This window comes from Cetorhinus maximus, chromosome 12 (genome assembly GCF_964194155.1).
Source record: "Cetorhinus maximus chromosome 12, sCetMax3.hap1.1, whole genome shotgun sequence".
In the NCBI taxonomy this organism is placed as follows: domain Eukaryota; kingdom Metazoa; phylum Chordata; class Chondrichthyes; order Lamniformes; family Cetorhinidae; genus Cetorhinus; species Cetorhinus maximus.
Genome location: NC_135890.1, coordinates 75,014,574 through 75,026,085, shown reverse-complemented (window position 1 = coordinate 75,026,085; position 11,512 = coordinate 75,014,574). Strand labels below are relative to the sequence as shown.

Genomic DNA, 11,512 nt, shown 5'->3' with positions numbered 1-11,512 from the left:
ACACTCCCCGCTTACCTGGATGAGCGCAGCTCCAACAAAACTAAAGAAGCTCGACACCATCCAGGACAAATCAGCCCGCTTGATTGGCACTACATCCACAAACATTCACTCCCTCCACCACCGACGCACAGTAGCAGCAGCGTGTACCATCTACAAAACGCACTGCAGGAACTCACCAAGGCTCCTTAGGCAGCACCTTCCAAACTCATGACCACTGTCATCTAGAATGGCAAGGGCAGCAGATACATGGGAACACCACCACCTGGAAGTTCTCCTCCAAGTCACTCACCATCCTGACTTGGAAATGCATTGCCGTTCCGTCACTGTCACTGGGTTAAAAACCTGGAATTCCCTCCTTAACAGCACAGTGGGTGTACCTACACCAGCGGTTCAATAACGCAGCTCACCATCACCTACTCGAGGGCAATTAGGAATGGGCAATGCATGCTGGCCTAGCCGGCGAAGCCCACATCTCATAAATGAATTTTTAAAAAGCATTTCGTGAAACTGATCTTATAACATTATTTTAAATGTAAACATTGACTGATTTTTTTTTGAAAAGTAATATGCTGCAAAGGCTGGAAATCTGAAATAAAAAACAGAAAGTGCTGGAAAAACTAAAGGTCTGGCGGCATCTCTGGTGAAAGAGTTAACATTTCGAGTCCGCATGACTACCTCAGACTGATTATTTTGCTTATGTAGGGAATGAACTGAATTATATGTCCACGTTTATGACAAGAATTCAAAGCATGTGTTTCAAGTACTTCAATAGCATCAGTTTACACAAATTCAGGTGCAAACCTCGTAACCACCTCTCTTTGGATACCCGGACCTAACGCTGTGCAAGCTCTGGCTTTGCATGGATTTTTCAAAGCTATCCCATGACGTTAATCATTGGTCAATAATGGTTAAATTGAAATAGGTGTTACTAGTATTAAGACAAACATTCATATCTCTAGATTCTGAGTGTCTCTTGACTGAAACGAACTTAAGGGTCGCGCTTTTTAAATTCACCTTCACATTAATCACAAACTCGGAATGGTATCTCCAGTACATAGCTGTCTTTGTTCAGACTGATTAGAACTGCAATACGCAAATCGCTAAAAATAGCAGCACATACGTTGTTGTGCCCATAAAGACTGCGAAGAAAGTGCTGTTTCATTTCTAGGGGGAGAAAACATACAAAATAATAGATTCACATAGAAGTGCTCGGTTCTGGTCTCCACACTAGAGAATTGATATTCAAGAAATAAGAGAAGTGCAGATAATACACACAAAATTGTTGCTCGAAATGGGCTGGTGCAACTGGTAAATTGATGTATGACCTCTGTAAAAGAGAAGGCTGATGAGATTTGTTAGAGACCTTTGTAATTATGAAAGGGCGCGAAAGGGTAGAGGTGAGAAATTATTTACATTCTGGGTCAGGGATTAGGTGGGGCCAACTGGTGGGAGAACTGGCAGGACTGCCCTGCCCACGCACCTCACCCAGCACCATGACAGAACCATGGGGGTTACCCAAAGCAATCAAATACCTTCCAGGGGCTTAAGTGGCCACCATCGCATCTTCCACACTATTGAGGTCCCCGGCGACGGAAGTCCCGCCGGGAGACAGCGGCTGGCGAATCACAGGCAATTCCTCGGGCCGCCAATGGGAGCAGTGACTGCTATCGGCAATGCACCTCCAGAGGCCCAGGGTCATCGTGGGTTCTCATGCCAAAGGTAAGTAATAGCATGATGGGGATCACAAAGGTCGGGTGGCGGGAGGTGAGGCTCCTCATCGCATTGAAATTAACCTTCTTCCAATGTAGCCACTCTATATTACTTGGTTCCTTGCTCAGAGTCAGCATTGCCCAGGGTTGGGGCGGGTGTGCATTGGTGGGTGGAAGGGTGATAATTGATAGGGAGTGTGGGGTGTGTAAGGCGCTGCTTGGGGGAGCTGAGCATTGTTGGGGGTGGGGGCTGTGGGATTTCTCGGGTGGGGCAGGGGGCGATGAACATTGTCAGATGCTGCGTGGGAGGCGAGCATTGTCGGCAGTGTGGGCAGTGTTAGGGGTTGCGGAGACGGGTGAACCGTGTTGGGGTACGAGGTTTGTGTGAGCAGTGTGGCGGCTCAGTAGTGTGGGGAGTGTGAGGCTGAGGGTGGGAGAGGGGATCTAACAGATTAAAGTTAATTGAGAAACTGGGTAAGTCAATGGGCTGATGGCAATCCTCAAGGGACATGTTCTCAGTTCATGACGACAAAGGGGACGTGACTTTGCAGCTGCTGCGCTTCGTCACAACGCCTCCCCCATTCTGCCCGTCGATGTATTCAATCTCGAGCCAGGGCAGTAAGGCCAAAGACTCCAGCCTAAAAAGCTAAGGGCGCAGTTTTACATGGGGTCAGCTGCATGCGCTCCCAATCCGCCATCGATTGGATGACGTGGGCCAACAACTGCACAGATTTAAAAGGGCCCGCTTAATGTTAAAATCCTCTTCACGGGGAAATTATGTTGTCTACTTCACTACTGCGCAAAAGGAGGACAGGATTAAAAGGTAATCGTCTCTGGAGCACTTCCTGAGCCATACGCAAATAAGACCAGAGTTTAAAGTTTGGCTCAAAGATTGGTGTGGGGAAAATGGGTTTCAATTTATGGGGCACAAGCACCAATCCTGGGGAAAGGCGGGAGCTGTTCCATTAGCATGGCTTCACTTGAACCCTGCTGGGACCTGTGTCCTGCCAAGTCAAAAAACGAGGGCATAAATAGGGCTTTAAACGTAATTGGTGAACGGATTCAGGTAAGGGAAAATTTAGAAAGTTAAAAATAAAGGACAAGGCGATATTATATGGATGATGGTAACCAGAATTTGACAGGAAGTGACAGAGCATGTAAACATAAGGTCAAATTAGAGAAAGTGATTTTAAAAACAAAATAAAAGGCTCTTTACTTTAATGTGTGCAGGATTTGTAACATTATACATGAATTGATGGCACGCACACAAATAAATGGAATGGTCTGATAGGAATCGCAGAGATTGTTTTGCGAGGTACAAGGCTGGGAATTGAATATTCAGACGGATTTGACATTTGGAAGGACAGACAAAAAAAGGAGGTGAATAGCTCTGTTGATGTTGAAATCAGGGCAATAACAATAAATGATTTTGGTTTGGAAGATCAAGATGTACAATCAGTTTGGGTGGAGATAAGAAATAGCAAGGAAATAATTCACTACTGGGAGTTATCTATAGGTCCCCTAACAGTGGCTACACTCTAGGACGGCGGGTAAAACAAGTGATAGCAGGAGCTTTTAAGAAAGTTACTGCAATAGCCATGGGTGACTTTAATCTACATATAGATTGGCTCGAAACACGGGTAACCTTGAAGCAAAAGTTCATACAGTGTATTCAAAACAGTTTCTTAGAACAATGCATTGTGGAATGAACGAAGGAGCAGGCTGTTTTAGAGCTGGTGATGTGTAATGAGACCTAATTAATTAATTAATGATCTTGGAGTAAAGGAGCATGTATGGAAGAGTGATCATCACACGATAGAAATTCACATTCAATTTGGGGATAGAAACATGGGTGTAAAACTGGTGTCTTGAACTTAAATAAAGGCAGTAACTGCATAAAAACAGAAACCATAAAAACAGACTTGGCTGAAGTGGATAAAAGGGTAAGATGGCACATAAGCAATGGCAAGGAAACATTTTATAATCCTTTACAAAGATTTATTTCATTTAAAAAAAACACTACACTGAGGACGGACAGTCGGTGACTAATATATCGTAGGTAAGGATTTATCAAATTGAAAGAAAAGGTATACAATGTTGCGAAGATTAGGAAATGTTTTCAGAAACCAACAAAGACAACTAAAAAAAGTTAAAATAGATTACGGGACTAATCTTTCGAGAAATTCAAGAACAGACAGTCAGTGTTTCTACAAATATATAAAAACGCAGAGAGTAGCTAAAGTAAACTTTGACCTCTTAGAGGATGAGACTGGGGAGTTAATAATGGGAAACACTGAAAGGGAAGAGGCTTTGAACAAAGGGAGAGGAGGAGAGGTTTCCTCTCGGCACGGTGCGTGTAGCACAAGAAGAACAGGATCGCGATTTCATTACACATGTAATAAATGCGAAATCTGCCGCCATATTTCCCGCAATACTGTTCAAGTAACTTTCCTACAGGTCTCTGGGATTCAATAAACATCATCAACAAAGCATACAAGTTGTTTCATTTTTAATTTAGTGGTGTCACCTGGGAAGAATCCTGATTTCTCATTTAGCGGTGTCAATGTCAACGCCTCGCAGAAAATATATAAATTCATTAGATTTAGAATAAACACTCCCTGTGACCCTCAAAATGCATAGCAACGTTCCACAATCGCAGTGAAATTCTATGCCATTTTAAATATCAAGAAGCAATTCGGGTCCCTCATTCTTACTCCTCGACCGAATACAACATAAAGCCTGCAGTATGCTCTTTCACTCAGGACTCACATCCACCTAACGAGGCCGAATTGAGATACAGATGTTCGATTTGAAGAGCGTAATTAGAGGGGCGGAATGGCCTAATCCTGTTCCTAACCTCGCTCTCTCTTTCTCGGCCCTTAGAAAGCGTTGTCGTATTAATAGGGATAGAAATGCTTCTCGGGAATTTCCAACCTTGTTTCTCCTACTTGCTGAACACAACCCACCATCTGCGCCCATGAACCCACGTTGTGTTAAAAATGAAAATCTATTCTATAGTCCCCTATTTCAGTTCATTTTTGTACTGATCTTGGAACTGTAGAACTCATTATTTCCCTCAACCTTTTTCTTCCTTACAACCCTGAGGCCAATGAAGCATTGAAATGAGCGTCATCTACTAATACAAAAACAAAATGCTGCGGGTGCTGGAAATCTGAGATCAACGTAGAAAATGCAGGACCTACTCAGCAGGTCAGGCAGTATAAGTGGAAAGAGAAACAGAGTTAACATTTCAGGTCAATGAACTTTCGTCAGAATAGTATTTACAACATTTTCTGTTTCATTCACCTAACAACTAATGGCTGATTTAGCTCAGCGTTTATTTAGCTCCTTTTCTTCTATTCTGATGTCCTATTTCAGTCTTCTAATGTCTTACTTTCCCAGATTGGAAAATTGGCTGGGCTTGGCATTGCTGACGAAGCCAACATTCGGGTGTGACGTGGAGTATATTTGCATAAATGTTGATTGTAATGTCCCGACACTTCTTAAAGTGAGGTTCAGAAGAGCCAAGGCAGCTGGCAGTCAGGAACCATTTTATTTCTGATCTTCGGCGAGATTTGCACAATGACTGCGTGGGTTGGAGTTCTCGCTGTGCTGGTGCTGTGGCTCCGCAGTAAGTACACGACTAGTCAACACTGCTTCCAATGTTGCACTTTCTTATTGCTTACTTGGGTGAGATGATTCCGAATTGTAATCGGTTCTCGCAGTTGCAACGAGTGTGCGTGAATAAAAACCCTTGTTAATTTTCCAGGTACTATCGCGGATGTTGTCCTGACACAGCCAACATCCATCTCAACCTCCCCGGGAGAAAATGTCAAGATCACCTGTACCATGTCCGGAGGCAGCATTAGCAGCTCCTACACGAGCTGGTACTGGCAGAAACCCCGCAGTGCCCCCGTGCTTATTTGGAGTGAGTACAGCGGTAAAGCTTCGGGCATCCCCGATCGATTCATGGGGTCTGTGGACTCATCGAGCAACAAGATGCATCTAACCATCACAAAAGTACAAGCTGAGGATGCCGCTGATTATTACTGTTTTACAGCTAAGACCTTTGGTAAAGGAACCAAACTGAATCTGCGCAGTAAGTAAATTATTTGCAATATATATTATGTGATTTTCAATTATCCGGTTTCTATTCTTTTTTCAATGTCAGGCGTAAAAGCTTTTTTGTTCAAATATGTCCATTCCGTTCTAATTCCAAAATGTTCGCCGAATTATTTAGACGAAAGGGAACTTGAAAGCGATGCTAATGTAAAAGCAAAAATACTGCGGGTGCTGGAAATCTGAAACAAAAACAGAAAATGCTGGAAAAACTCAGCAGCATCTGTGGAGAGGAAAACAGAGTTAACATTTCGAGTCCGTGTGACTCTTCTTCAGTACTGAAAACTGAAAACTTGTGAAACCGATGCTGTTTGGAACTTTGGGTAGGTTTACTTAAAACGCAATAGCAAAGAGCGTGCTAATCAGCATCAGCCAACATTAAAGAACAATCCAATCGCAAAGAGAAGCGTGTCAGGCTGTTGGTTTGGATTGGCTTACTCCAGCGTCGATACCTCCAATACTGACAATCGTTAGACAGGGTTTCAAATATAAAGTGCAAAATCCCAAAAGAATCAATGGGACGAAAATCGAACCGGTTCTGCAAATGGGGGGCAATTTACTCCGACAGAGTGTCGCTCATCCGTGGAAGTAAAATAAGCTGCAACTATTGTCAGTCTCTAAATTAAGCATAGGCGTCCAGTACAGTACAAGATTCGCAGCCCTTTAATTCACATTAACCCACGATTTTTGTAGTAATGATACACTTGCAGCATTACTAACCAGTAATTATATCGATTGTGCCGTCGTGGCCGGTTTCCCTTCATAATCGAAAATGGCTGTTTCTTGTGTGCGTAGAGCCATCCAATTGTATGTTCCAAACGCGTCTGTGGAGCCCATGGCTTTCCACATTGCGGGCAGGGGCGAATCTGATTTTGCTCTCTACCTGGTCTTTTCTAGCTTGCCATTTCTCCTTGGCTGCCTGTATTCTTTCCTGTTGGAAGGAAGCAATGCCGCTACATGAGATCATTGCTCACCGGGTAGTTCTTTCTTGTACATTTTCTCCCAGTCTGTGGTGGACATGTCACATTTTCTGAGATTGGACTTCAAAGAGTCTTTGACCCTTAATTTCAGCCTACCTCACAGGCGGTGTCCAAGTCGTGCACACTTGAGCACCTTAGGGATTTTATCATCAGTCATACATGCCCAGTCCATCTGTACTGAGCTCTGATGATGAGTGCAGCAATTCCAAGCATTTCTGCTCTTTGCAGTGCCTCAGTACTGAGCAACTTGTTCTCGCATTGTTTACGAACCCTGCAACTTGATGGGCCCCCGTTGCATTATATGTGTGTCACTTCCATAAAGTTATTGTAATTTTAGCGTCTGTGTTATAATGCAATGGGGGCCCATCAAGTTGCAGGATTCGTAATCAAGCTTCTGGGTTTCGAACAAATTGTTCCTTGCATTTTGGCAAGCAGATATTGGTGATGGTGCTATTTTAACCAACGTCGTACATGGTGTCAACTGGATCGCGTTGGCAGTTTGCCTTGAAGACTGAGGCTGCGAAAATTATCGTTCCTGTTGGTGGTGACCATGAGTAAATGTGATATTATAGTACAAAAGTAACTTCTTCCACAGGACAGAAGATACTCATCTCTTTGTACCATTCAAAGAGTATATGATTCGGCTTTTGTGTGCTTTAAATTATGCTAAATCTATTTTGCTATTATTTCAATGCTTGATCGTCGGCTCCTAGAGGATGTAATCCATGTTGGTGCAGGTAGCGATATAAAGAGACAAGCGCCCTTCTTTTAGAGCTCATGGTTGTGGCAGTTTGGCTTCATTCTTTGACATCGGTTCTATTTTAGAATTTGTATCATAGGATGGTTAATTTATGATATGACGCGAATTATTATCGTAGTTGTTTTTGGATAAATCATAATTTAAGTAAATAGTTTACCACAGGGCTACTTAACTTTGTAGGAAACTGCTTTAAAGACTGACACTGGAGAAGGTCTGATCACCACATCCTGAGCATGAAATCTTGTTCGGGTAGCGTTTTCAAGTTCTTGCGGCTTAGTCAAATTCAGTCAGGACAAAGAACTTGTAACTAGGGCGATTCAAGCGGTCCGACCAAGACAATAATAATTCAGGCCATAAAATATCTGTTAATGATTTACAACTTGAACCAAAGAATGTTGCGAAAATTGCTCACAAAAGCAGCGGTTCCAGGCCGGTAATTAATTAAACAGGGTCATATTTTTGGGAATAATATCATGATCTTCCTATAATACTAATTCTAAAATGCAACCGATGTCAAAGAATGAAGACATGAGCTCTGAAAGAAGGACGCTTGTCTCTTTATACCACTTAATATCACGATCCGAATACACAATTCTCTTCCCGAAGGATCTTCGCCCAAATCACCATACATTATTTGTTCCTTTGTTATATATAATTCCATAACTAATGGTAAATCAGTGCTAAATAGACTATAATACATTGATGCAGACGATGGAGAAGAGCTAACATTTATACAAGCCAAATGGCCTCGTTGTGTGTTCTAATATGTGTATAAACCTATGATAGGACCCAGCTTAGATTCATTATGAATTTGGTAATATCTTGAATCAGGCGATTCTTCTTTTGTTGTTGTGACTAATTGAGTCTCATCAAATTCAACATCTGCAATGTGTTAATAGCTTTAATCCGCATTTAACGACTCTTGATATCGAAGGGTAGTTTCTGACCTAATTGTGGAAGCTTGGCGGGTGCTCTAGGGAAACCGTTTAAATTGACTAAACTGCTAACGAAATTAGAGGAGATCGGATGTGCCCTCTCGGAATGTTACTAATGGATCAATTAGAAAATACACTTGATAGAATCTGTAGAGCTGATTATTTATTACTTTATTGCGCCTCGAAATGATAGCCGGTCCTGAGAAATACCACAGTGGGAGCATTGATTTCACAGCGCTTACCTTTCACGGCTTGTTTTGGACATTGTTCAAAGTATCGTTATTTGAATTAAACACCATTAAACGTGAAAATGATTGCCTGTGTAATATACCTGCAAAGAAAATATTTTACTTTTAATTAGTTCCTTACAGCTATTTTCTCAATTTATATTTTTAATTTTTGGGAAATACGAGTCCTATACGTGTTTAATAACACTGTTCAGCCTCCGTTGTAAATTATTGCCAAACCGTTTTTACAACAACTGAATGTTAAAAAAGCAAAAGGGCAAGACCCGGACTTTCAACTCATCTGACGATAAGTGATCCTACGCTCACTCCTACACTTGTTTCTACTTTCCAGATCCACAGCCTCCCTCGGTCTCCGTCCTCCCACCTTCATCGGATCAAATCACAGCGAAGAACACGGCGACCCTGGTGTGTTTAGTGAGCGGTTTTATCCCGGGAGCTGTGGAGATTGAATGGACTGTAGATGGCAGTGTCCGAGGGAATGGGGTTGAGACCAGTCGGATCCAGCAGGAGAGGGACAACACTTTCAGTGTGAGCAGTTATCTGACTCTGTCAGCCTCAGACTGGAACTCACACGAGCTTTACTCCTGTCAGGTTAAACACGAGACTCAGGCCACCCCTCTTCAAACAAGCATTGCGAGATCCAGTTGTATCTGATTCAAGATTCATTTGCATTGATTGTTAGTTACTGATACTGTTAGTTAAAATGCTTTTAAAAAGTAAAGTCCGTCCTTAGATGTTACATGTTTGATTTTAAGAGGAACATTTCAAATCACAGCAGATGTTCACTTTGGATCCCAAGGACTCAATCTTACCGCGTGTTCACCATGAACTGAGTTTCAATGTAACATTACAAATACCGCAGTGTAATAAATTTATTCCTGTATTATATCAGGTGCAGTAAATCTTTTCTATCGAGTTCATCTGCACCAATCCATAGCAACTTTATAAGCTTGCTAACTAGTGAGATTTTATTCTTTGTGACAATCTACAGATTCCATGGACGCAGTGAAATCAGTCAGAACAGTGATAAACGCACGATAGTTAACTATTTAACATATCGGGAAATAAATAACATAGAAACCATCGAACCATAGACAGGTTACGGTACAGAAAGCGGTCATTCAGCCCATCGTGTCTGCGCTGGCTCAAAAAACTAGCCGTCCATTCTCATCCCACCTTCCAGCACCCGTAGCCTTGCAGCACTTCAGATGCAGACCCAGGTACCTTTTAAATGATTTGAGGGTTCCTGCCTCAACCACCAATACAGGCAGCGATTCCAGGCACCTACCACCCAATGGGTGAAATTTAATTTATTTATTTCAAAACAAAATTTAACTCTTGGAATTACACTGAATTTACAGCACAGAAGCAAGTAATTCCGCCGAGCTGGGCAATTCCATTTGGTAACAAGTTCAACATTTCTAACCGCTCACTGGACAGAGAAGTTGTTTGCTGAATTCTTTATTAGATTTATTGGACCACCATGTTTATGGACGCAGTATTCCCCACAAGTGTAGCCGTCTTCTTTGAAGATACGGTATTAAACAGCGCCATACTAGGTCACCCGAACAGACAGCTGTAAATCAAGAAATGGAAGGGAGGGAGGCACTCGGAAAAATTAAAATCACCAGGGGAGTAGTATTGAACAAATTGTTTGGGCTGCGGGCTGAAAAATCCTCAGGTCCGGATGGACTCCACCCTAAGGCCTTGGAAGAAGTGGCTAGTGAGATAGTTGATGCATCGGTTTTAATTTTCCAAAATTCCCTAGATTCAGGGAATGTACCATTAGATTGGAAAATAGCAAATGTAACTCCTTTATTCAAAAAGAGAGGGAGACAGAAAGTAGGAAACTACAGGCCAGTTAGCCTAACATCTGTCATAGGGAAAATGTTAGAAGCTATTATTAAAGATATTATAGCAGGGCACTAGGAAAAATTCAGGGCAATCGGGCAAAGTTAACATGGCTTTGTGAAAGGTAAACCATGTTTAACCAATTTATTGGAGTTATTTGAAGGAGTCACGTGTGCTGTTGATAAAGGGGAACCGGTGGATGAACTGCACTTAGGTTTCCAGAAGGCATTTGATAAGGCGCCACATCAAAGGTTATTGTGGAAAATAGAAGCCCATGGTATAGTGGGTAAGATATTGACATGGATAGAAGATTGGTTAGCTAACAGGAAGCAGAGAGTTGGCATAAATTGATCTTTTTCTGGTTGGCAGGATGTGATGAGTGAGTGGTGTGCCACAGGGATCAGTGCTGGGGCCCCAGCTTTTTACAATTTATATAAATGATTCGGATGAAGGAACTGAAGGGATGGTTGCTAAATTTGCTGACGACACAAAGATGGGTAGGAAAGTGAATTGTGAAGAGGACATAAGGAGGCTACAAAGGGAAATAAATAGGTTAAGTGAGTGGGCAACGACCTGGCAAATGGAGTATAATGTGGGCAAATGTAAAATTGTCCATTTTCACAGGAAGAATGAAAAAAGCGTCTTATCTAAATGGTGAGAGATTGCTGAGCTCTGGGAATCAGTGACCTAGTGCATGAATCAAAAAAGACTAGTATGCAGGTACAGCAGGTAATTAGGAAAGCTAATAAAATGTTATTTATTGTGAGGGGAATTGATTGCAAAAGTACGGAGGTTACGCTCCAGTTGTACAGGACATTGGTGAGACCACATCTGGAGTACTGTGTACAGTACTGGTCTCCTTATTTAAGGAAACATGTAAATGTGTCAGAAGCAATTCAGAGAAGGTTTA

General features: G+C 42.2%; 1 protein-coding gene across 1 annotated transcript; it reads left to right on the top strand.

The window, feature by feature from the left end:
- Positions 1 to 5,236: 5,236 nt before the first annotated feature.
- On the top strand, positions 5,237 to 9,653 carry LOC144687099 (immunoglobulin lambda-1 light chain-like). Its single transcript, XM_078552857.1, has 3 exons — positions 5,237 to 5,340; positions 5,479 to 5,808; positions 9,083 to 9,653. The coding sequence occupies exons 1-3, from the start codon at positions 5,292 to 5,294 to the stop codon at positions 9,403 to 9,405; spliced, it is 702 nt and encodes a 233-aa protein (XP_078408983.1). The 5' UTR covers positions 5,237 to 5,291; the 3' UTR covers positions 9,406 to 9,653.
- The last annotated feature ends 1,859 nt before the right edge of the window (positions 9,654 to 11,512 follow it).